The sequence below is a fragment of the Oncorhynchus keta genome, chromosome 21 (genome assembly GCF_023373465.1).
Source record: "Oncorhynchus keta strain PuntledgeMale-10-30-2019 chromosome 21, Oket_V2, whole genome shotgun sequence".
NCBI lineage: Eukaryota > Metazoa > Chordata > Actinopteri > Salmoniformes > Salmonidae > Oncorhynchus > Oncorhynchus keta.
In genome coordinates, this window is record NC_068441.1 from 54,645,464 (window position 1) to 54,672,980 (window position 27,517).

The following is a 27,517-nucleotide window of genomic DNA, read 5'->3' on the forward strand; positions in this document are numbered from 1 at the left end:
CTGTCTGATTCCCAGCCATGTGTCTTTGTGGTAATATAGCATACTGTATATGATCAGCATCCTGTCTGATTCCCAGCCATGTGTCTTTGTGGTAATATATATTATACTGTATATGATCAGCATCCTGTCTGATTCCCAGCCATGTGTCTTTGTGGTAATATATATTATACTGTATATGATCAGCATCCTGTCTGATTCCCAGCCATGTGTCTTTGTGGTAATATATATTATACTGTATATGATCAGCATCCTGTCTGATTCCCAGCCATGTGTCTTTGTGGTAATATATATTATACTGTATATGATCAGCATCCTGTCTGATTCCTAGCCATGTGTCTTTGTGGTAATATATATTATACTGTATATGATCAGCATCCTGTCTGATTCCCAGCCATGTGTCTTTGTGGTAATATATATTATACTGTATATGATCAGCATCCTGTCTGATTCCCAGCCATGTGTCTTTGTGGTAATATAGCATACTGTATATGATCAGCATCCTGTCTGATTCCTAGCCATGTGTCTTTGTGGTAATATATATTATACTGTATATGATCAGCATCCTGTCTGATTCCCAGCCATGTGTCTTTGTGGTAATATATATTATACTGTATATGATCAGCATCCTGTCTGATTCCTAGCCATGTGTCTTTGTGGTAATATAGCATACTGTATATGATCAGCATCCTGTCTGATTCCTAGCCATGTGTCTTTGTGGTAATATAGCATACTGTATATGATCAGCATCCTGTCTGATTCCTAGCCATGTGTCTTTGTAGTAATATAGCATACTGTATATGATCAGCATCCTGTCTGATTCCTAGCCATGTGTCTTTGTGGTAATATATATTATACTGTATATGATCAGCATCCTGTCTGATTCCTAGCCATGTGTCTTTGTGGTAATATATATTATACTGTATATGATCAGCATCCTGTCTGATTCCTAGCCATGTGTCTTTGTGGTAATATATATTATACTGTATATGATCAGCATCCTGTCTGATTCCTAGCCATGTGTCTTTGTGGTAATATATATTATACTGTATATGATCAGCATCCTGTCTGATTCCCAGCCATGTGTCTTTGTGGTAATATAGCATACTGTATATGATCAGCATCCTGTCTGATTCCTAGCCATGTGTCTTTGTGGTAATATAGCATACTGTATATGATCAGCATAAGGTGAATGCACCAATTTGTAAGTCGCTCTGGATAAGAGCGTATGCTAAATGACTTAAATGTAAATGTAATCAGCATCCTGTCTGATTCCCAGCCATGTGTCTTTGTGGTAATATATATTATACTGTATATGATCAGCATCCTGTCTGATTCCTAGCCATGTGTCTTTGTGGTAATATAGCATACTGTACATGATCAGCATAAGGTGAATGCACCAATTTGTAAGTCACTCTGGATAAGAGCGTATGCTAAATGACTTAAATGTAAATGTAATCAGCATCCTGTCTGATTCCCAGCCATGTGTCTTTGTGGTAATATATATTATACTGTATATGATCAGCATCCTGTCTGATTCCTAGCCATGTGTCTTTGTGGTAATATAGCATACTGTATATGATCAGCATCCTGTCTGATTCCCAGCCATGTGTCTTTGTGGTAATATATATTATACTGTATATGATCAGCATCCTGTCTGATTCCCAGCCATGTGTCTTTGTGGTAATATATATTATACTGTATATGATCAGCATCCTGTCTGATTCCTAGCCATGTGTATTTGTGGTAATATAGCATACTGTATATGATCAGCATCCTGTCTGATTCCTAGCCATGTGTCTTTGTGGTAATATAGCATACTGTATAGGATCAGCATCCTGTCTGATTCCTAGCCATGTGTCTTTGTGGTAATATAGCATACTGTATATGATCAGCATCCTGTCTGATTCCTAGCCATGTGTCTTTGTGGTAATATATATTATACTGTATATGATCAGCATCCTGTCTGATTCCCAGCCATGTGTCTTTGTGGTAATATATATTATACTGTATATGATCAGCATCCTGTCTGATTCCCAGCCATGTGTCTTTGTGGTAATATATATTATACTGTATATGATCAGCATCCTGTCTGATTCCCAGCCATGTGTCTTTGTGGTAATATAGCATACTGTATATGATCAGCATCCTGTCTGATTCCTAGCCATGTGTTTTTGTGGTAATATAGCATACTGTATATGATCAGCATACTGTATATGATCAGCATCCTGTCTGATTCCTAGCCATGTGTCTTTGCGGTAATATATATTATACTGTATATGATCAGCATCCTGTCTGATTCCCAGCCATGTGTCTTTGTGGTAATATATATTATACTGTATATGATCAGCATCCTGTCTGATTCCCAGCCATGTGTCTTTGTGGTAATATATATTATACTGTATATGATCAGCATCCTGTCTGATTCCCAGCCATGTGTCTTTGTGGTAATATATATTATACTGTATATGATCAGCATCCTGTCTGATTCCCAGCCATGTGTCTTTGTGGTAATATATATTATCTGTATATGATCAGCATCCTGTCTGATTCCCAGCCATGTGTCTTTGTGGTAATATATATTATACTGTATATGATCAGCATCCTGTCTGATTCCTAGCCATGTGTCTTTGTGGTAATATATATTATACTGTATATGATCAGCATCCTGTCTGATTCCCAGCCATGTGTCTTTGTGGTAATATATATTATACTGTATATGATCAGCATCCTGTCTGATTCCTAGCCATGTGTCTTTGTGTAATATATATTATACTGTATATGATCAGCATCCTGTCTGATTCCCAGCCATGTGTCTTTGTGGTAATATATATTATACTGTATATGATCAGCATCCTGTCTGATTCCTAGCCATGTGTCTTTGTGGTAATATAGCATACTGTATATGATCAGCATCCTGTCTGATTCCTAGCCATGTGTCTTTGTGGTAATATAGCATACTGTATATGATCAGCATCCTGTCTGATTCCTAGCCATGTGTCTTTGTAGTAATATAGCATACTGTATATGATCAGCATAAGGTGAATGCACCAATTTGTAAGTCGCTCTGGATAAGAGCGTATGCTAAATGACTTAAATGTAAATGTAATCAGCATCCTGTCTGATTCCCAGCCATGTGTCTTTGTGGTAATATATATTATACTGTATATGATCAGCATCCTGTCTGATTCCTAGCCATGTGTCTTTGTGGTAATATAGCATACTGTACATGATCAGCATAAGGTGAATGCACCAATTTGTAAGTCACTCTGGATAAGAGCGTATGCTAAATGACTTAAATGTAAATGTAATCAGCATCCTGTCTGATTCCCAGCCATGTGTCTTTGTGGTAATATATATTATACTGTATATGATCAGCATCCTGTCTGATTCCTAGCCATGTGTCTTTGTGGTAATATAGCATACTGTATATGATCAGCATCCTGTCTGATTCCCAGCCATGTGTCTTTGTGGTAATATATATTATACTGTATATGATCAGCATCCTGTCTGATTCCCAGCCATGTGTCTGATTCCCAGCCATGTGTCTTTGTGGTAATATATATTATACTGTATATGATCAGCGTCCTGTCTGATTCCTAGCCATGTGTCTTTGTGGTAATATATATTATACTGTATATGATCAGCATCCTGTCTGATTCCCAGCCATGTGTCTGATTCCCAGCCATGTGTCTTTGTGGTAATATATATTATACTGTATATGATCAGCGTCCTGTCTGATTCCTAGCCATGTGTCTTTGTGGTAATATATATTATACTGTATATGATCAGCATCCTGTCTGATTCCTAGCCATGTGTCTTTGTGGTAATATATATTATACTGTATATGATCAGCATCCTGTCTGATTCCCAGCCATGTGTCTTTGTGGTAATATATATTATACTGTATATGATCAGCATCCTGTCTGATTCCTAGCCATGTGACTTTGTGGTAATATGATCAGCATCCTGTCTGATTCCTAGCCATGTGTCTTTGTGGTAATATATATTATACTGTATATGATCAGCATCCTGTCTGATTCCCAGCCATGTGTCTTTGTGGTAATATATATTATACTGTATATGATCAGCATCCTGTCTGATTCCCAGCCATGTGTCTTTGTGGTAATATATATTATACTGTATATGATCAGCATCCTGTCTGATTCCCAGCCATGTGTCTTTGTGGTAATATATATTATACTGTATATGATCAGCATCCTGTCTGATTCCCAGCCATGTGTCTTTGTGGTAATATAGCATACTGTATATGATCAGCATCCTGTCTGATTCCCAGCCATGTGTCTTTGTGGTAATATATATTATACTGTATATGATCAGCATCCTGTCTGATTCCCAGCCATGTGTCTTTGTGGTAATATATATTATACTGTATATGATCAGCATCCTGTCTGATTCCCAGCCATGTGTCTTTGTGGTAATATATATTATACTGTATATGATCAGCATCCTGTCTGATTCCCAGCCATGTGTCTTTGTGGTAATATATATTATACTGTATATGATCAGCATCCTGTCTGATTCCTAGCCATGTGTCTTTGTGGTAATATATATTATACTGTATATGATCAGCATCCTGTCTGATTCCCAGCCATGTGTCTTTGTGGTAATATATATTATACTGTATATGATCAGCATCCTGTCTGATTCCCAGCCATGTGTCTTTGTGGTAATATAGCATACTGTATATGATCAGCATCCTGTCTGATTCCTAGCCATGTGTCTTTGTGGTAATATATATTATACTGTATATGATCAGCATCCTGTCTGATTCCCAGCCATGTGTCTTTGTGGTAATATATATTATACTGTATATGATCAGCATCCTGTCTGATTCCTAGCCATGTGTCTTTGTGGTAATATAGCATACTGTATATGATCAGCATCCTGTCTGATTCCTAGCCATGTGTCTTTGTGGTAATATAGCATACTGTATATGATCAGCATCCTGTCTGATTCCTAGCCATGTGTCTTTGTAGTAATATAGCATACTGTATATGATCAGCATCCTGTCTGATTCCTAGCCATGTGTCTTTGTGGTAATATATATTATACTGTATATGATCAGCATCCTGTCTGATTCCTAGCCATGTGTCTTTGTGGTAATATATATTATACAGTATATGATCAGCATCCTGTCTGATTCCTAGCCATGTGTCTTTGTGGTAATATATATTATACTGTATATGATCAGCATCCTGTCTGATTCCCAGCCATGTGTCTTTGTGGTAATATATATTATACTGTATATGATCAGCATCCTGTCTGATTCCTAGCCATGTGTCTTTGTGGTAATATATATTATACTGTATATGATCAGCATCCTGTCTGATTCCCAGCCATGTGTCTTTGTGGTAATATATATTATACTGTATATGATCAGCATCCTGTCTGATTCCTAGCCATGTGTCTTTGTGGTAATATATATTATACTGTATATGATCAGCATCCTGTCTGATTCCCAGCCATGTGTCTTTGTGGTAATATATATTATACTGTATATGATCAGCATCCTGCCTGATTCCTAGCCATGTGTCTTTGTGGTAATATATATTATACTGTATATGATCAGCATCCTGTCTGATTCCTAGCCATGTGTCTTTGTGGTAATATATATTATACTGTATATGATCAGCATCCTGTCTGATTCCTAGCCATGTGTCTTTGTGGTAATATAGCATACTGTATATGATCAGCATCCTGTCTGATTCCTAGCCATGTGTCTTTGTGGTAATATAGCATACTGTATATGATCAGCATCCTGTCTGATTCCTAGCCATGTGTCTTTGTGGTAATATAGCATACTGTATATGATCAGCATCCTATCTGATTCCTAGCCATGTGTCTTTGTGGTAATATAGCATACTGTATATGATCAGCATCCTGTCTGATTCCTAGCCATGTGTCTTTGTGGTAATATATATTATACTGTATATGATCAGCATCCTGTCTGATTCCTAGCCATGTGTCTTTGTGGTAATATATATTATACTGTATATGATCAGCATCCTGTCTGATTCCTAGCCATGTGTCTTTGTGGTAATATATATTATACTGTATATGATCAGCATCCTGTCTGATTCCCAGCCATGTGTCTTTGTGGTAATATATATTATACTGTATATGATCAGCATCCTGTCTGATTCCCAGCCATGTGTCTTTGTGGTAATATATATTATACTGTATATGATCAGCATCCTGTCTGATTCCCAGCCATGTGTCTTTGTGGTAATATAGCATACTGTATATGATCAGCATCCTGTCTGATTCCTAGCCATCTGTCTTTGTGGTAATATAGCATACTGTATATGATCAGCATCCTGTCTGATTCCCAGCCATGTGTCTTTGTGGTAATATATATTATACTGTATATGATCAGCATCCTGTCTGATTCCCAGCCATGTGTCTTTGTGGTAATATATATTATACCGTAGTGAGGCAAGCTCGCATTCAACGTGAACATCTCTCTCTTCTACTAATCAGGGACGGATCAAACCTGGAACATCAGGTGAGTAGAGTCAATCAATTGATTGAAAACCAGGCGTACTCAGGCCCTCCAGATCGAATACTCTAATGGATGCTGTGAGGATTATGGGTAATCTCGTTCCCAGACACTTCCGACCCCAAATGCGCAAACAGTGTGGCGGACCAACAAATCAAACTTGGCCTTTGTTAGCAAATAAACAGAGGGGAGAAACTCTCTGCGAGAGATAGGCATTGGCTTCATCGGTTTAATCTACCAACAAATCCTGTCTCTCACCACCTACCCCTTAACCCTCCCATTGTCTTGCCTCCAGTTGGAGCAAAGTCCAGCAGTCTAAAATGAAATGACAAATTCTTTACTCAGTGAGGTCACTCCCATATAATTGTATGGTCACTCCCACTAAGATGCTGCCAAGGGAACCGATTGGCTAAAATTAAATGACAAATTCTTTACTCAGTGAGGTCACTCCCACTATAAAATTCTATGGTATAAAATTCAGGCTTATATGTGCTGTGTGCAGTAGTCTGGGGATGAGGTTAGGGTTGCTCTAAGGGCAGTAGATCTCCAGGAAGAGGGTTGGACTGAAACCCTACAGGACAGTAGATCTCCAGGAAGAGGGTTGGACTGAAAACCTACAGGACAGTAGATCTCCAGGAAGAGGGTTGGACTGAAAACCTACAGGACAGTAGATCTCCAGGAAGAGGGTTGGACTGAAAACCTACAGGACAGTAGATCTCCAGGAAGAGGGCTGGACTGAAAACCTACAGGACAGTAGATCTCCAGGAAGAGAGTTGGACTGATAACCTACAGGACAGTAGATCTCCAGGAAGAGGGTTGGACTGAAAACCTACAGGACAGTAGATCTCCAGGGAGAGGGTTGTACAGCCCTGCTCTGTGGCATCCATACGTACCATACTTGATTTGTGCGATGTCCCCGACCACGATGTCAGCGACCGGGAGCTGGATGACCTGAGCACCTCGGACCACCTGGAACTTCTGCTCCTGCTCGATGCGGCTCTGCAGCCCTCTGAACTGCTTCTCCTTGCTCCAGTCGTTGAAGGCCGTCACCAGAACCACACACACGACAGACAGCAAGATAGCTGCTCCCTCTATCCAGCCAGCCTCGGCCTCACCCTCATCCTCCGCACCCGCCGCCGCTGTCCCACAGGCTGAGAGAGAGAGTCAGAGAGAGAGAGACAGAAAGAGAGAGAGACAGACAGAGAGAGAGAGACAGAAAGAGAGAGAGACAGAGAGAGAAAGAAAGAGAGAGAGACAGAGAGAGAGAGAGAGCGAGAGCGAGAGCGAGAGCGAGAGAGAGAGAGAGAGAGAGAGAGAGAGAGAGAGAGAGAGAGAGAGAGAGAGAGAGAGAGAGAGAGAGAGAGAGAGAGAGAGAGAGAGAGAAAGAGAGATAGAGAGATAGAGAAAGAGAGAAAGAGAGAAAGAAAGAGAGCGAGAGAGAGAGAGGGAGAGGGTGAGAGAGGGCGAAAGAGAGAAAGAGTGAGAGAGAGAGAGAGAGAGAGAGAGAGAGAGAGAGAGCGCGAAAGAGATAAAGAGAGTGAGAGAGAGAGAGAGAGAGAGAGAGAGAGGTTAGATGCACACACACATTTCAAAATGACAATGATATCTTATGCCTGTGTTTCTAGTTCCAACAGTGCAGTGTTCTAACACACAGCATTGTGTTCTACTACAAAGCATTGTGTTCTACTACAAAGCATTGTGTTCTACCACACAGCATTGTGTTCTACCACACAGCATTGTGTTCTACCACACATCATTGTGTTCTACCACACAGCATTGTGTTCTACCACACAGCATTGTGTTCTACCACACAGCATTGTGTTCTACCACACAGCATTGTGTTCTACCACACAGTATTGTGTTCTACCACACAGCATTGTGTTCTACTACATATCATTGTGTTATACTACACAGCATTGTGTTCTACCACACAGCATTGTGTTCTACCAAACAGGACCTGAGCCCTAGGACCGTGCCCCAGGACTACCTGACATGATGACTCCTTGCTGTCCCCAGTCCACCTGACTGTGCTGCTGCTCCAGTTTCAACTGTTCTGCCTTGTTATTATTCGACCATGCTGGTCATTTATGAACATTTGAACATCTTGGCCATGTTCTGTTATAATCTCCACCCGGCACAGCCAGAAGAGGACTGGCCACCCCACATAGCCTGGTTCCTCTCTAGGTTTCTTCCTAGGTTTTGGCCTTTCTAGGGAGTTTTTCCTAGCCACCGTGCTTCTACACCTGCATTGCTTGCTGTTTGGGGTTTTAGGCTGGGTTTCTGTACAGCACTTTGAGATATCAGCTGATGTACGAAGGGCTAAATAAATACATTTGATTTGATTTGTGTTTCTAGCTCTAACAGTGCAGTAATCTCTACTGCTTGTGTTTCTAGCTCCAACAGTGCAGTAATATCTAATGCTTGTGTCTCTAGCTCCAACAGTGCAGTACTATCTAATGCTTGTGTCTCTAGCTCCAACAGTACAGTAATATCTAATGCTTGTGTTTCAGGCTCCAACAGTGCAGTAATATCTAATGCTTGTGTTTCTAGCTCCAACAGTACAGTAATATCTAATGCTTGTGTCTCTAGCTCCAACAGTACAGTAATATCTAATGCTTGTGTTTCTAGCTCCAACAGTACAGTAATATCTAATGCTTGTGTTTCTAGCTCCAACAGTACAGTAATATCTAATGCTTGTGTTTCTAGCTCCAACAGTACAGTAATATCTAATGCTTGTGTTTCTAGCTCCAACAGTACAGTAATATCTAATGCTTGTGTCTCTAGCTCCAACAGTACAGTAATATCTAATGCTTGTGTTTCTAGCTCCAACAGTACAGTAATATCTAATGCTTGTGTTTCTAGCTCCAACAGTACAGTAATATATAATGCTTGTGTTTCTAGCTCCAACAGTACAGTAATATATAATGCTTGTGTTTCTAGCTCCAACAGTACAGTAATATATAATGCTTGTGTTTCTAGCTCCAACAGTACAGTAATATCTAATGCTTGTGTTTCTAGCTCCAACAGTACAGTAATATATAATGCTTGTGTTTCTAGCTCCAACAGTACAGTAATATATAATGCTTGTGTTTCTTGCTCAAACTGTACAGTAATATATAATGCTTGTGTTTCTAGCTCCAACTGTATACAGTAATATATAATGCTTGTGTTTCTTGCTCAAACTGTACAGTAATATATAATGCTTGTGTTTCTTGCTCAAACTGTACAGTAATATATAATGATATCATATTATTATAATATAATATTTAGCAATGAAACATATAAATACAAAACACAATTTACACACAATCCAGAAAAATAAAGAAATTAAGAAATATCAGAAGTGCAATGTCGGGGACCGGAATATAAATATATACAGTGTATTAGTACAGTCTATCTATATATTTATGTGTGTGTATATATAGTGTTACATCACTGTATTTCTGTATATACAGTGTATTAGTACAGTCTATATATATATTTATGTGTGTGTATATATAGTGTTACATCACTGTATTTCTGTATATACAGTGTATTAGTACAGTCTATATATATATTAATGTGTGTGTATATATAGTGTTACATCACTGTATTTCTGTATATACAGTGTATTCAGGCCCCTTGACTTTTTCCACAATTCGTTATGTTACAACCTAATTCTACAATGAATGAAATAGTTTTTCCCCCTCATCAATCTACACCCAATACCCCATAATGACAAAGCAAAAACATTTTTTTTTTTACGTTTGCAAATGTATTAAAAATAAAAAAACTGAAATATTACTGTCACGACTTCCGCCGAAGTCGGTCCTTCTCCTTGTTCGGCGGTCCGTCTCCTTCTAGCCATCGCTGATCCACTTTTTATTTTCCATTTGTTTTGTCTTGTCTTTTATCACACCTGGTTCCAATTCCATCAATTCCATTTACATTACATTTAAGTCATTTAGCAGACGCTCTTGTTGTGTATTTAACCCTCTGTTCCCCCTCATGTCCTTGTCGGTTATTGTTTATTGTAAGTGCTTGTTCACGTTATGTCCTGGTGTGCGTCTGTTTATTGATTTACCCATTTATTGATTGTTCTGTTTTCCGGTGGGTTTTGGTTATTAAACTGCGTCGTTGGAAAAACCGTTTTTTCTCTCCTGCGTCTGACTTCTCTGCCGCCAGTACGCACCCCTTACACAGACCCTTTACTCAGTACTTTTGGCAGCGATTACAGCCTTGAGTCTTCTTGACACTACAAGCGTGGTACAACTGTATTTGGGGAGTTTCGCCCAATCTTCTCTGCAGATCCTCTCAACCTCTGCCAGGTTGGATGGAGAGTGTTGCTGCACAGTTATTGTCACGTTTCTCCAGAGATGTTCGATCAGGTTCAAGTCCGGGCTCTGGCTGAGCCATTGAAGGACATTTAGAGACTTGTCCCAAAGCCAATCCTGCGTTGTCTTGGCTGTGTGCTTAGGGTCATTGCCCTGTTCGAACGTGAACCTTAGACCCAGTCTGAGGTCCTGAGCGATCTGGAGCAGGTTTTCATCAATGATCTCTCTGTACTTTGCTCCGTTCATCTTTCCCTCGATCTTGACTAGTCTCCCAGTCCCTGCTGCTGAAAAACATCACCACAGCATGATGCTGCCACCACCATGCTTCACCGTAGGGATGGTGCCAGGTTTCCTCCAGACGTGAAGCTTGTCATTCAGGCCAAAGAGTTCAATCTTGGTTTCACCAGACAAGAGAATGTTGTTTCTCATGGTCTGAGAGTCTTTGGGTGTCTTTTAGCAAACTCCAAGAGGGCCGTCATGTGTCTTTTACCGAGGAGTGGCTTCTGTCTGGCCACTCTACCATAAAGGCCAGATTGGTGGAGTGCTGCAGAGATGGTTGTCCTTCTGGAAGGTTATCCTATCTCCACAGAGGAACTCTGGAGCTCTGTCAGAGTGACCATTGGGTTCTTGGTCACCACCCAGACCATTCTCGCCTGATTGCTCAGTTTGGCCGAGCTGCCAGCTCTAGGAAGAGTCTTGGTGGTTCCAAACTTCTTCCATTTAAGAATGATGGAGGTCACTGTGTTCTTGGGGACCTTCAATGCTGCAGAAATGTTTTGGTACCCTTCCCCAGATCTGTGCCTCGACACAATCCTGTCTTGGAGCTCTACGGACAATTCTTTTGACATCATGGCTTGGTTTTTGCTCTAACATGCACTGTCAACTGTGGGACCTTATATAGACAGGTGTGTGCCTTTACAAATCATGTCCAATCAATTGAATTTACCACAGGTGGACTCCAATGAAGTTGTAGAAATATCACAAGGACGATCAATGGAAACAGGATGCACCTGAGCTCAATTTCAAATACTTATATAACAAACTGACTCGTTGGAAAGGTGGCATCCCACGTTGAAAAGTCACTGGTAAATTGCATGGCTGTGTGCTCGATTTTATACACCTGTCAGGACCAAATCCACTAATTTGAAGGGGTGTCCACATACTATAGTGTGTAACGCTTATTCTGTTGGTATATGGCCCTGCCCCGTCCAGGGAGGGAGACATTTCATTCTGTTGGTATATGGCCCTGCCCCGTCCAGGGAGGGAGACATTTCATTCTGTTGGTATATGGCCCTACCCCGTCCAGGGAGACAGACATTTCATTCTGTTGGTATATGGCCCTGCCCCGTCCAGGGAGGGAGACATTTCATTCTGTTGGTATATGGCCCTGCCCCGTCCAGGGAGGGAGACATTTCATTCTGTTGGTATATGGCCCTACCCCGTCCAGGGAGACAGACATTTCATTCTGTTGGTATATGGCCCTGCCCCGTCCAGGGAGGGAGACATTTCATTCTGTTGGTATATGGCCCTGCCCCGTCCAGGGAGGGAGACATTTCATTCTGTTGGTATATGGCCCTACCCCGTCCAGGGAGACAGACATTTCATTCTGTTGGTATATGGCCCTGCCCCGTCCAGGGAGGGAGACATTTCATACTGTTGGTATATGGCCCTGCCCCGTCCAGGGAGGGAGACATTTCATTCTGTTGGTATATGGCCCTACCCCGTCCAGGGAGACAGACATTTCATTCTGTTGGTATATGGCCCTGCCCCGTCCAGGGAGGGAGACATTTCATTCTGTTGGTATATGGCCCTGCCCCGTCCAGGGAGGGAGACATTTCATTCTGTTGGTATATGGCCCTGCCCCATCCAGGGAGACAGACATTTCATTCTGTTGGTATATGGCCCTGCCCCGTCCAGGGAGGGAGACATTTCATTCTGTTGGTATATGGCCCTGCCCCGTCCAGGGAGACAGACATTTCATTCTGTTGGTATATGGCCCTGCCCCGTCCAGGGAGACAGACATTTCATTCTGATGGTATATGGCCCTGCCCTGCCCCGTCCAGGGAGGGAGACATTTCATTCTGTTGGTATATGGCCCTGCCCCGTCCAGGGAGACAGACATTTCATTCTGTTGGTATATGGCCCTGCCCTGCCCCGTCCAGGGAGACAGACATTTCATTCTGTTGGTATATGGCCCTGCCCCGTCCAGGGAGACAGACATTTCATTCTGTTGGTATATGGCCCTGCCCCGACCAGGGAGGGAGACATTTCATTCTGTTGATAGTTAGTTAGTTCCTGCCAAGGCAGCAGCTACTCTTCCTGGGGTTTAATATGGATCCCCATTAGTTCCTGCCAAGGCAGCAGCTACTCTTCCTGGGGTTTATTATGGATCCCCATTAGTTCCTGCCAAGGCAACAGCTAATCTTCCTGGGGTTTATTATGGATCCCCATTAGTTCCTGCCAAGGCAACAGCTAATCTTCCTGGGGTTTATTATGGATCCCCATTAGTTCCTGCCAAGGCAACAGCTAATCTTCCTGGGGTTTATTATGGATCCCCATTAGTTCCTGCCAAGGCAACAGCTAATCTTCCTGGGGTTTATTATGGATCCCCATTAGTTCCTGCCAAGGCAACAGCTAATCTTCCTGGGGTTTATTATGGATCCCCATTAGTTCCTGCCAAGGCAACAGCTAATCTTCCTGGGGTTTATTATGGATCCCCATTAGTTCCTGCCAAGACAACAGCTAATCTTCCTGGGGTTTATTATGGATCCCCATTAGCTCCTGCCAAGGCAACAGCTAATCTTCCTGGTGTCCAGCAAAATTAAGGCATTTATACAACTTAAAAAACATTACAATACATTCATAACATATTTCACAACACACTAAGTGTGAATGTGATGAAATAAATAAAAGCTGAGATAAATCATTCTCTCTACTATTATTTTGACATTTCACATTCTTAAAAAAAAAGTGGTGATCCTAATTGACCTAAGTCAAGGATTTTTTACTAGGATTAAATGTCAGCAATTGTGGAAAAACTGAGTTTAAATGTATTTGGCTAAGGTGTATGTAAACTTCTGACTTCAACTGTATACACTTTAGGACTTTTATCCCTCCCTGAAAGAGATATAATTCCTTTGTTTTTAGTGTACCTTAGTTTATGGCTCCCCCTCTTGCCCATTAGAGACTGCTGAGGGGTTGATGGCTCATAATAATGTCCGGAATAATGTCCGGAATGGAGTACATGGAATGGTAACCAACACATTGTTTTCAAGTGTTTGATACCATTCAATCTACTCCATTCCAGACATTATGATGAGCTGTTTTCCCCTCAGAAGCCTCCACTGCTCTTGCCCATTCATTGTACTGTGGCAAGTGTTTTGGATAAAGGCGGGAAGTTGGGTCTTCGGTGGGAGGAGTCCTAGCTAGATTTGGGAGAGGTATATAGCCTTTTGACACACAGAACATATGTCTTTTTTTCTTCTTCCAGTTATCTATTCTTTAACACTACCTGCCTTTCAGCCAATCAGTACCCGCTAGAGAACGTTGCCGGGCGTCACCATTAGCATATCAGAATGCATACCAACCAGCAAGGTGCAGCAGACATAAGCACTAACGGTTGTTAAATAGTGCACAAACTCTTATAAATAATGAATTGCATGAATAACTATTATTGTAAATATATTAATGTAAAAATACAAAATACAAAATAAAAATAACAACAATAGTTATTTGATTCGATAGTCAAGAATATGTTTTTGTATTAAAGTCCTAGGAATGTAGGCCTACAATCTATTTTCATTTCCCTTACAATAAAAACATTACAGTGTTCTCTGATTGAACAACTTTATTTATAGATTCGATTAGTAATAGAGTTATAGTAACTAATTACAAGATGTAACAAAAAAAAACAGTCATTTGTTGATTGTGGATAAAGTGGTTTCTTGCATCAACAACACAACAGCATTTTCAGTCACCTCCTTGTCTGAAGGACAGGTTAATGTCAAGCCCTGCATGTTTTGAGAGGGGAACAGGTTCATGTCAAGCCCTGCATGTTTTGAGAGGGGAACAGGTTCATGTCAAGCCCTGCATGTTTTGAGAGGGGAACAGGTTCATGTCAAGCCCTGCATGTTTTGAGAGGGGAACAGGTTCATGTCAAGCCCTGCATGTTTTGAGAGGGTGACAGATTAATGTCAAGCCCTGCATGTTTTGAGAGGGTAACAGGTTAATGTCAAGCCCTGCATGTTTTGAGAGTGTAACAGGTTAATGTCAAGCCCTGCATGTTTTGAGAGGGTGACAGGTTAATGTCAAGCCCTGCGTGTTTTGAGAGGGTAACAGGTTCATGTCAAGCCCTGCAAGTTTTGTTTTTTAAAGTCTCCATGGAATGTAGGCCAACATTGGCTGCTACTGTAGGCTGGATGATAAAACAGCTGTTTCCATGGTAAAATGTTATGGGATGTATTTTCTCAATTTGTTTTAATGGTAGACCACTCTGGTACGCCTACATTATGATCAAATTGGCACGCCCTCATCTGTTTCACCTGTCTTTGTGATTGTCTCCACCCACCTCCAGGTGTCACCTGTTTTTCCCCATTAGTCCCCGGTGTATTTATCCCTGTGTTTGCTGTCTCTCTGTGCCAGTTCCTCTTGTTTTCCTCATTAGTCCCCAGTGTATTTATCCCTGTGTTTCCTGTATCTCTGTGCCAGTTCCTCTTGTTTTCCCCATTAGTCCCCGGTGTATTTATCCCTGTGTTTCCTGCCTCTCTGTGCCAGTTCCTCTTGTTTTCCCCATTAGTCCCCAGTGTATTTATCCCTGTGTTTCCTGTCTCTCTGTGCCAGTTCCTCTTGTTTTCCCCATTAGTCCCCAGTGTATTTATCCCTGTGTTTCCTGTCTCTCTGTGCCAGTTCCTCTTGTTTTCCCCATTAGTCCCCAGTGTATTTATCCCTGTGTTTCCTGTCTCTCTGTGCCAGTTCCTCTTGTTTTCCCCATTAGTCCCCAGTGTATTTATCCCTGTGTTTCCTGTCTCTCTGTGCCAGTGTATTTATCCCTGTGTTTCCTGTCTCTCTGTGTCAGTTCCTCTTGTTTTCCCCATTAGTCCCCGGTGTATTTATCCCTGTGTTTCCTGTCTCTCTGTGCCAGTTCGTCTTGTTTTCCCCATTAGTCCCCGGTGTATTTATCCCTGTGTTTCCTGTCTCTCTGTGCCAGTTCCTCTTGTTTTCCCCATTAGTCCCCAGTGTATTTATCCCTGTGTTTCCTGTCTCTCTGTGCCAGTTCGTCTTGTTTTCCCCATTAGTCCCCGGTGTATTTATCCCTGTGTTTCCTGTCTCTCTGTGCCAGTTCCTCTTGTTTTCCCCATTAGTCCCCGGTGTATTTATCCCTGTGTTTCCTGTATCTCTGTGCCAGTTCCTCTTGTTTTCCCCATTAATCCCCGGTGTATTTATCCCTGTGTTTCCTGTCTCTCTGTGCCAGTTCCTCTTGTTTTCCCCATTAGTCCCCAGTGTATTTATCCCTGTGTTTCCTGTCTCTCTGTGCCAGTTCCTCTTGTTTTCCCCATTAGTCCCCGGTGTATTTATCCCTGTGTTTCCTGTCTCTCTGTGCCAGTTCGTCTTGTTTTCCCCATTAGTCCCCAGTGTATTTATCCCTGTGTTTCCTGTCTCTCTGTGCCAGTTCCTCTTGTTTTCCCCATTAGTCCCCAGTGTATTTATCCCTGTGTTTCCTGTCTCTCTGTGCCAGTTCCTCTTGTTTCCCCCATTAGTCCCCGGTGTATTTATCCCTGTGTTTCCTGTCTCTCTGTGCCAGTTCCTCTTGTTTTCCCCCATTAGTCCCCGTGTGTATTTATCCCTGTGTTTCCTGTCTCTCTGTGCCAGTTCGTCTTGTTTCCCCCATTAGTCCCCGGTGTATTTATCCCTGTGTTTCCTGTCTCTCTGTGTCATTTCCTCTTGTTTTCCCCATTAGTCCCCAGTGTATTTATCCCTGTGTTTCCTGTCTCTCTGTGCCAGTTCCTCTTGTTTTCCCCCATTAGTCCCCGTGTGTATTTATCCCTGTGTTTGCTGTCTCTCTGTGCCAGTTCCTCTTGTTTTCCCCATTAGTCCCCGGTGTATTTATCCCTGTGTTTGCTGTCTCTCTGTGCCAGTTCCTCTTGTTTTCCCCATTAGTCCCTGGTGTATTTATCCCTGTGTTTCCTGTCTCTCTGTGCCAGTTCCTCTTGTTTTCCCCCATTAGTCCCCGTGTGTATTTATCCCTGTGTTTGCTGTCTCTCTGTGCCAGTTCGTCTTGTTTTCCCCATTAGTCCCCGGTGTATTTATCCCTGTGTTTGCTGTCTCTCTGTGCCAGTTCGTCTTGTTTCCCCCATTAGTCCCCGGTGTATTTATCCCTGTGTTTCCTGTCTCTCTGTGTCATTTCCTCTTGTTTTCCCCATTAGTCCCCAGTGTATTTATCCCTGTGTTTCCTGTCTCTCTGTGCCAGTTCCTCTTGTTTTCCCCCATTAGTCCCCGTGTGTATTTATCCCTGTGTTTGCTGTCTCTCTGTGCCAGTTCCTCTTGTTTTCCCCATTAGTCCCAGGTGTATTTATCCCTGTGTTTCCTGTCTCTCTGTGCCAGTTCGTCTTGTTTTCCCCCATTAGTCCCCAGTGTATTTATCCCTGTGTTTGCTGTCTCTCTGTGCCAGTTCCTCTTGTTTTCCCCATTAGTCCCCGGTGAATTTATCCTTGTGTTTCCTGCCTCTCTGTGCCAGTTCGTCTTGTTTTGCCAAGTCAACCTAGCTCCTATTTTCCCCAGTCTCTGTTTTTGCCTAGCCCTCCTGGTTTTGACCCTTGCCTGTCCTGACGCCGAATCCGCCTGCCTGACCACTCTGCCTGTTCTGACCTCAAGCCTGCCTATCGTTTGGTATTGTTTGGAGTCTGACCTGGTTGATGAACTCTCTACTGTCCCCTGCCTATCGTTTGGTATTGTTTGGAGTCTAACCTGCCTGTCGTTTGGTATTGTTTGGAATCTAACCTGCCAGTCGTTTGGTATTGTTTGGAGTCTAACCTGCCTGTCGTTTGGTATTGTTTGGAATCTAACCTGCCAGTCGTTTGGTATTGTTTGGAGTCTAACCTGCCTGTCGTTTGGTATTGTTTGGAGTCTAACCTGGTTGATGAACTCTCTCCTGTCCCAGGCCTGTCGTTTGGTATCGTTTGGAGTCTAACCTGCCTGTCGTTTGGTGTTGTTTGGAGTCTAACCTGCCAGTCGTTTGGTATTGTTTGGAGTCTGACCTGGTTGATGAACTCTCTACTGTCCCCTGCCTGTCGTTTGGTGTTGTTTGGAGTCTAACCTGCCTGTCGTTTGGTATTGTTTGGAGTCTGACCTGGTTGATGAACTCTCTCGCCTGTCCCCTGCCTGTCGTTTGGAGTCTGACCTGGTTGATGAACTCTCTCGCCTGTCCCCTGCCTGTCGTTTGGAGTCTGACCTGGTTGATGAACTCTCTCTACTGTCCCCTGCCTATCGTTTGGTATTGTTTGGAGTCTGACCTAGTTGATGAACTCTCTCCTGTCCCCTGCCTATCGTTTGGTATTGTTTGGAGTCTGACCTAGTTGATGAACTCTCTCCTGTCCCCTGCCTGTCTTTTGCCTACTCCTTTTGTTATAATAAATATCGGAGCTCAACCATCTGCCTCCTGTGTCTGCATTTGGGATAAAACTGTAACTTAAAGCAGGTACAGCCTCAGTGTTCACAGTAAACGCGTACTGGAAGTTGCACCGAGTTTTCAGCGGAGCTGAAATCTGCTCAGTGCCGAAAATATTTTAGAGGGAACATTGGTTATTCCAGACCATTCTACACGTTTTACAGTTTAAACAGTGTTTCTTGCTTCGCAAGCACACTAATGAACAAAGCCCCAAAACAAGGCCAAATCAGGTAGGTCAGCCCCCTCTTAAAAACAAACGCTTTCATGTCTTTTAAAATGCAGCGGTCGGGTCTGATATGCTAATCAAACCTAGGTCTTTTATTCTCTGAATCAAACTAAAGTCAACCTCATGTTTTATTCTTTGAAGCTTTTGAGGCTTTGAGGATGATGGTTTCAGGTTGTGTACACACACACACACACACACACACACACACACACACACACACACACACACACACACACACACACACACACACACACACACACACAATCGTACATGCATACTCCAGCCATAGGTTTCCGATTGTATACTCCTCAGTCCTGTCCACATCGTGTCAGAGACAGACTGGCCATAGGAAAACTCTGGTAAATGTATTTTTATTTCACCTTTATTTAACCAGGTAGGCCAGTTGAGAAGAAGTTCTCATTTACAATGGGGCCGGTTAATCTTTAGCTCATAGGACCTTTCTAAATTGGGTTATTTTTGGGAGGTAAAATGACCATTATATTGGTAATAAATGGAGGGGTAATAAAAACATTAGCTCAATTTCTGGTCCCAGATCTGTTTGTACTGTCTTCATCCTCTGGTCCCAGATCTGTTTGTACTGTCTTCATCCTCTAGCCTGGTCCCAGATCTGTTTGTACTGTCTTCATCCTCTGGTCCCAGATCTGTTTGTACTGTCTTCATCCTCTGGTCCCAGATCTGTTTGTACTGTCTTCATCCTCTGGTCCCAGATCTGTTTGTACTGTCTTCATCCTCTAGCCTGGTCCCAGATCTGTTTGTAGTGTCTTCATCCTCTAGCCTGGTCCCAGATCTGTTTGTACTGTCTTCATCCTCTAGCCTGGTCCCAGATCTGTTTGTACTGTCTTCATCCTCTGGTCCCAGATCTGTTTGTACTGTCTTCATCCTCTAACCTGGTCCCAGATCTGTTTGTACTGTCTTCATCCTCTAGCCTGGTCCCAGATCTGTTTGTACTGTCTTCATCCTCTAGCCTGGTTCCAGATCTGTTTGTACTGTCTTCATCTTCTAGCCTGGTCCCAGATCTGTTTGTACTGTCTTCATCCTCTGGTCCCAGATCTGTTTGTACTGTCTTCATCCTCTATAGACTCTATAGCCTCCCTACTGTCTATAGTCTCTCTACTGTCTATAGCCTCTCTACTGTCTATAGCCTCTCTACTGTCTAGAGCCTCTCTACTGTCTATAGCCACTCTACTGTCTATAGCCACTCTACTGTCTATAGCCTCTCTACTGTATATAGCCTCTCTACTGTCTATAGCCTCTCTACTGTCTATAGCCTCCCTACTGTCTATAGTCTCTCTACTGTCTATAGCCTCTCTACTGTCTATAGTATCTCTACTGTATAGAGCCTCTCTACTGTCTATAGCCTCTACTGTCTATAGTCTCTCTACTGTATAGAGCCTCTCTACTGTCTATAGTCTCTCTACTGTCTATAGTCTCTCTACTGTCTATAGCCTCTCTACTGTCTATAGTCTCTCTACTGTATAGAGCCTCTCTACTGTCTATAGCCTCTCTACTGTATATAGCCTCTCTACTGTATAGAGCCTCTCTACTGTCTATAGTCTCTCTACTGTATATAGTCTCTCTACTGTATAGAGCCTCTCTACTGTCTATAGTCTCTCTACTGTCTAGAGTCTCTCTACTGTCTATAGCCTCTCTACTGTCTAGAGTCTCTCTACTGTCTATAGCCTCTCTACTGTCTATAGCCTCTCTACTGTATATAGTCTCTCTAATGTCTATAGTCTCTCTACTGTATAGAGCCTCCCTACTGTCTATAGTCTCTCTACTGTCTATAGCCTCTCTACTGTCTATAGTCTATCTACTGTATATAGCCTCTCTACTGTCTATAGTCTCTCTACTGTATATAGTCTCTCTACTGTCTATAGTCTCTCTACTGTATAGAGCCTCTCTACTGTCTATAGTCTCTCTACTGTATATAGCCTCTCTACTGTCTATAGTCTTTCTACTGTCTATAGCCTCTCTACTGTCTATAGTCTCTCTACTGTCTATAGTCTCTCTACTGTATATAGTCTCTCTACTGTCTATAGTCTCTCTACTGTATAGAGCCTCTCTACTGTCTATAGTCTCTCTACTGTCTATAGTCTCTCTACTGTATATAGTCTCTCTACTGTCTATAGTCTCTCTACTGTATAGAGCCTCTCTACTGTCTATAGTCACTCTACTGTATATAGCCTCTCTACTGTCTATAGTCTCTCTACTGTCTATAGTCTCTCTACTGTATATAGTCTCTCTACTGTATATAGCCTCTCTACTGTCTATAGTCTCTCTACTGTCTATAGTCTCTCTACTGTCTATAGTCTCTCTACTGTATAGAGTCTCTCTACTGTCTATAATCTCTCTACTGTATATAGCCTCTCTACTGTCTATAGCCTCTCTACTGTCTATAGCCTCCCTACTGTCTATAGTCTCTCTACTGTATAGAGCCTCTCTACTGTCTATAGCCTCTCTACTGTCTATAGTCTCTCTACTGTATAGAGCCTCTCTACTGTCTATAGTCTCTCTACTGTCTATAGTCTCTCTACTGTCTATAGCCTCTCTACTGTCTATAGTCTCTCTACTGTATATAGCCTCTCTACTGTATATAGCTTCTCTACTGTATATAGCCTCTCTACTGTCTATATTTTCTCTACTATATATAGCCTCTCTACTGTATAGAGCCTCTCTACTGTCTATAGTCTCTCTACTGTATATAGCCTCTCTACTGTCTATAGCTTCTCTACTGTATATAGCCTCTCTACTGTCTATAGCTTCTCTACTGTATATAGCCTCTCTACTGTCTATAGCTTCTCTACTGTATATAGCATCTCTACTGTCTATAGCCTCTCTACTGTCTATAGCTTCTCTACTGTATATAGCCTCTCTACTGTATATAGCCTCTCTACTGTCTATAGCTTCTCTACTGTATATAGCCTCTCTACTGTCTATGGCCTCTCTACTGTATATAGCCTCTCTACTGTATATAGCCTCTCTACTGAATATAGCCTCACTACTGTATATAGCTTCTCTACTGTTTATAGCCTCTCTACTGAATATAGCCTCTCTACTGTATATAGCCCCTCTACTGTATATAGCATCTCTACTGTATATAGCCTCTCTACTGTACATAGCCTCTCTACTGTATATAGCCTCTCTACTGTATATAGCCTCTCTACTGTACATAGCCTCTCTACTGTACATAGCCTCTCTACTGTATATAGCCTCTCTACTGTATATAGCCTCTCTACTGTATATAGCCTCTCTACTGTCTATAGCCTCTCTACTGTCTATAGCCTCTCTACTGTATATAGCCTCACTACTGTATAGAGCCTCTCTACTGTATGTAGCCTCTCTACTGTATATAGTCTCACTACTGTATGTAGCCTCTCTACTGTATATAGTCTCTCTACTGTATATAGCCTCTCTACTGTATATAGCCTCTCTACTGTATATAGCCTCTACTGTATATAGCCTCTCTACTGTATATAGCCCCTCTACTGTATATAGCCCCTCTACTGTATATAGCCTCTCTACTGTATATAGCCTCTCTACTGTATATAGCATCTCTACTGTATATAGCCTCTCTACTGTATATAACCTCTCTACTGTATATAGCCTCTCTACTGTATATAGCCTCTCTACTGTATATAGCCTCTCTACTGTATATAGCCCCTCTACTGTATATAGCCTCCCTACTGTATATAGCCTCTCTACTGTATATAGCCTCTCTACTGTATATAGCCCCTCTACTGTATATAGCCCCTCTACTGTATATAGCCTCTCTACTGTATATAGCCTCTCTACTGTATATAGCATCTCTACTGTCTATAGCCTCTCTACTGTATATAACCTCTCTACTGTATATAGCCTCTCTACTGTATATAGCCTCTCTACTGTATATAGCCTCTCTACTGTATATAGCCCCTCTACTGTATATAGCCTCTCTACTGTATATAGCCTCTCTACTGTATATAGCCTGTCTTGTTACTGTTATTTTTATTTCTTTACTTACCTATTGTCCATCTAATGCTTTTTTTGCACTATTGGTTAGAGCCTGTAAGTCAGCATTTCACTGTAAGGTCGACACCTGTTGTATTCGGCACACGTGACAAATAAACTTGGATTTGATAAACTGCATTGATTGTAGCTGAAGATTTTAACCAAGCAAATCTGAAAACAAGGCTCCCTAAATTCTATCAGCTTATCTAATGGAGACCCGGGCTGGCAGCATTCTGGATCATTGCTACTTTAACTTCCTCGACGCATACAAAGTTCTCCCTCGCTCTCCTTTCGGCAAATCTGACCACGACTCCATTTTGTTGCTCCCAGCCTATAGACAGAAACTAAAACAGGAAACGCTTGTGCTCAGGTCTGTTCAACGCTGGTCTGACCAATCGGATTCCACTCTTTCAAGATTGCTTTGATCACGTGGACTGGGATATGTTCCGGGTAGCCTCAGACAACACCATTGATGTATATGCTGAATCGGTGAGCGAGTTTATTAGCAAGTGCATCGGTGATGTTGTATCCACGGTGACTATTAAAACCTTCCCCAACCAGAAACTGTGGATTGATGGCAGCATTCTCACAAAACTGAAAGCGTGAACCACTGCTTTTAATCATGGCAAGGCGACCGGAAACACGACCGAATACAAACAGTGTCGCTATTCCCTTTGCATGGCGATCAAACAAGCTAAGCATCAGTTTAGAGACAAAGTGGAGTCGCAATTCAACGGCTCAGACACGAGACGTATGTGGCAGGTTCTACAGACAATCATGGATTATAGGGAAAACCAGCCCCGTCTCGGGGACACCGACGTCTTGCTCCCAGACAAACTAAATAACTTCTTTGCCCACTTTGAGGACAATACAGTGCCACTGACACGGCCCGCTAACAAAACTTGCGGGCTCTCCTTCACCGCAGCCAATGTGAGTAAAACGTTTAAACGTGTTAGATTACTTGTTAGATATTACTGCACGGTCGGTCGGAACTAGAAGCACAAGCATTTCGCTACACTCGCATTAACATCTGCTAACCATGTGTCTGTGACCAATAACATTTGATTTGATTATGTGACTGCAATCTGCAGACTCGGGTGGCTGCAGTATGGGATCAGTAACTGACCTAATACAGACTGAAGTGAGCACAGACATGATTCATCTTCCTTCAGAGGCAGACAGACATTGTCACTGACTGAAACCTATAGACAACGTCAGTCAGTGTTGTGTGTCAAGACAAACATCAAGACAACACGTGAGGACAGACCAGACAGCAAATACGGGCTTACTGTTATAACCTCGTCTCCCTTTTTACCATAGATGTTATGTTTTACAAGTCTAAAACATGACACTATTATAAGCGATCTGAACCGGGCAGAGCTCGGATACTTCAGTTAATACAACAATTCAGTCCAACGTTCTTTTACCTGAGACGTAAAGCCCAAATGTCTGACAGACCTATTGGATCTGTGGTGGCTGTTCCACTGGATGTCATAAGGTGTATGCACCAATTTGTAAGTCGCTCTGGATAAGAGCGTCTGCTAAATGACTTAAATGTAAATGTAAATGTACGTAAAGCCCAAATGTCTGACAGACCTATTGGTGGAACAAACTCCCTCACGACGCAGGGACAGCGGAGTCAATCACCACCTTCCGGAGACACCTGAAACCCCACCTCTTTAAGGAATACCTAGGATAGGGTAATCCTTCTCACCCCCCTAAAAGATTTAGATGCACTATTGTAAAGTGGCTGTTCCACTGGATGTCATAAGGTGTATGCACCAATTTGTAAGTCGCTCTGGATAAGAGCGTCTGCTAAATGACTTAAATGTAAATGTAAATGTACATAAAGCACAAATGTCTGACAGACCTATTGGATCTGGGCCCTGGTCAAGTGGTACCCTATTCCCTCTGGACCCTGGTCAAATGGTACCCTATTCCCTCTGGACCCTGGTCAAATGGTACCCTATTCCCTCTGCGCCCTGGTCAAATGGTACCCTATTCCCTCTGGACCCTGGTCAAATGGTACCCTTTTCCCTATGAGCCCTGGTCAAATGGTACCCTGGTCAAATGGTACCCTATTCCCTCTGCGCCCTGGTCAAATGGTACCCTTTTCCCTATGAGCCCTGGTCAAATGGTACCCTGGTCAAATGGTACCCTATTCCCTATGGGCCCTGGTCAAGTGGTACCCTATTCCCTCTGGACCCTGGTCAAATGGTACCCTATTCCCTCTGCGCCCTGTCAAATGGTACCCTATTCCCTATGGGCCCTGGTCAAGTGGTACCCTATTCCCTCTGGGCCCTGGTCAAATGGAACCCTATTCCCTATGGGCCCTGGTCAAATGGAACCCTATTCCCTCTGGGCCCTGGTCAAATGGAACCCTATTCCCTCTGGGCCCTGGTCAAATGGAACACTATTCACTATGGGCCCTGGTCAAATGGAACCCTATTCCATATGGGCCCTGGTCAAATGGAACCCTATTCCCTCTGGGCCCTGGTCAAATGGTACCCTATTCCCTATGGGCCCTGGTCAAATGGTACCCTATTCCCTCTGGGCCCTGGTCAAATGGTACCCTTTTCCCTATGAGCCCTGGTCAAATGGTACCCTGTTCCCTCTGGGCCTTGGTTATATGGAACCCTATTACCTATGGGCCTTGGTCAAATGGTACCCTATTCCCTATGGGCCCTGGTCAAATAGAACCCTATTCCCTATGGGCCTTGGTCAAATGGAACCCTATTCCCTCTGGGCCCTGGTCAAATGGAACCCTATTTCCTATGGGCCCTGGTCAAATAGAACCCTATTCCCTCTGGGCCCTGGTCAAATGGAACCCTATTCCCTCTGGGCCCTGGTCAAATGGAACACTATTCACTATGGGCCCTGGTCAAATGGAACACTATTCACTATGGGCCCTGGTCAAATGGAACCCTATTCCATATGGGCCCTGGTCAAATGGTACCCTATTCCCTCTGGGCCCTGGTCAAATGGTACCCTATTCCCTATGGGCCCTGGTCAAATGGTACCCTATTCCCTATGGGCCCTGGTCAAATGGTACCCTATTCCCTCTGGGCCCTGGTCAAATGGTACCCTTTTCCCTATGAGCCCTGGTCAAATGGTACCCTGTTCCCTCTGGGCCCTGGTCAAATGGTACCCTATTCCCTATGGGCCCTGGTCAAATAGAACCCTATTCCCTATGGGCCTTGGTCAAATGGAACCCTATTCCCTCTGGGCCCTGGTCAAATGGAACCCTATTCCCTCTGGGCCCTGGTCAAATAGAACACTATTCCCTCTGGGCCCTGGTCAAATGGAACCCTATTCCCTCTGGGCCCTGGTCAAATGGAACCCTATTCCCTCTGGGCCCTGGTCAAATGGAACCCTATTCCCTCTGGGCCCTGGTCAAATGGTACCCTATTCCCTCTGGGCCCTGGTCAAATGGAACCCTTTTCCCTATGGGCCCTTGTCAAAAGTAGTGCACTACGACTCTCTTGTAACTATTTCCTGTAACTCTCTGTCTAATCCACAGTGTTCCTTACAACAGCCCAGGTAGAGAGTTGATGCATGGCCTTCACCTAAAGCTAAAGGTGACTTCTCTGGTGAAAACTTCATTAACCCCCCAGCCTTGGATCACCTAACCCCCTCCCCCAGATCTTCCTTAGATTTCGAGGATCGTGCTTAGGTGTGTGTGTGTCTGCCTGCATACTGAATGTGTGTTAACATATGTGTCCGTGTGCGTGAGTACGTTTGTGTGTGTGTGTGCAAGTGTCGTCTGCGTGTCAGTACTCACATTCTCCGCTGTCCCCTCCCGGAGGCTGATAGAAGGACAGTCCCAGAGAGATCAGGGCAGCCACCTCCAAGATGATCAGAGTCACGTCCTGCAGGGCCTCCCATACTAACTGGAGGAAGGTCTTTGGCTTCTTCGGAGGTATTAGGTTTTCCCCATACACTTCTTTCCTCTTATCTAGGTCGGTTGCATCTCCTGTTAAGCCTGTTTGGAGAGAGAATAACAATTGAATTAAATTTAACTATTGTACAAATCACATGTACATATGTAAAAAATCATATCTCTCTCTCGCTCTCATAGAATAAGCTACAAATGATTATACACACATGTCAATACACTGTCTGGTTTTCCTTTTTCCTCTGTCTCCTCCACACACACTCTACTAGAGAACACGCACAAACCAGCCTTCCACTTCTACACACAAACCACCCATACACAAACCACCCATACACCAACCACCCATAAACCAACCACCCATAAACCAACCAACCACCCACACGCCAACCACCCACACGCCAACCACCCACACGCCAACCACCCACCCACACACACACCAACCACCCGTACACCAACCACCCATAAACCAACCAACCACCCACACACCAACCACCCATACACCAACCACCTGTACACCAGCCACCCATACACCAACCACCCATACACCAACCACCCACACACTAACCACCCATGCACCAACCACCCATACACCAACCACCAATAAACCAACCACCCATAAACCAACTAACCACCCTTACGCCATCCACCCATACACCAACCACCCATACACCAACCACCTGTACACCAACCACCTGTACACCAGCCACCCATACACCAACCACCCATACACCAACCACCTGTACACCAACCACCTGTACACCAGCCACCCATACACCAACCACCCATACACCAACCACCCACCCACCCACACACCAACCACCCACACACCAACCACCCACACACCAACCACTCACACACCAACCACCCATACACCAACATACCAACCACCCAC

The 27,517-nt window shown here is 43.2% G+C and overlaps 1 protein-coding gene across 1 annotated transcript in view; it reads right to left on the reverse strand.

Moving 5' to 3' along the window:
- atp2b2 (ATPase plasma membrane Ca2+ transporting 2) overlaps nucleotides 1-27,517 on the reverse strand; it is a 245,556-nt gene that overhangs the window by 143,354 nt on the left and 74,685 nt on the right. The window contains exons 3-4 of the mRNA XM_052474241.1: nucleotides 26,512-26,712; nucleotides 7,414-7,671 (exon numbers count right to left, since the gene is read on the reverse strand). Of these exons, the coding sequence (XP_052330201.1) occupies nucleotides 7,414-7,671; nucleotides 26,512-26,712 (459 nt within the window). The remainder of the gene's footprint in view (nucleotides 1-7,413; nucleotides 7,672-26,511; nucleotides 26,713-27,517) is intronic.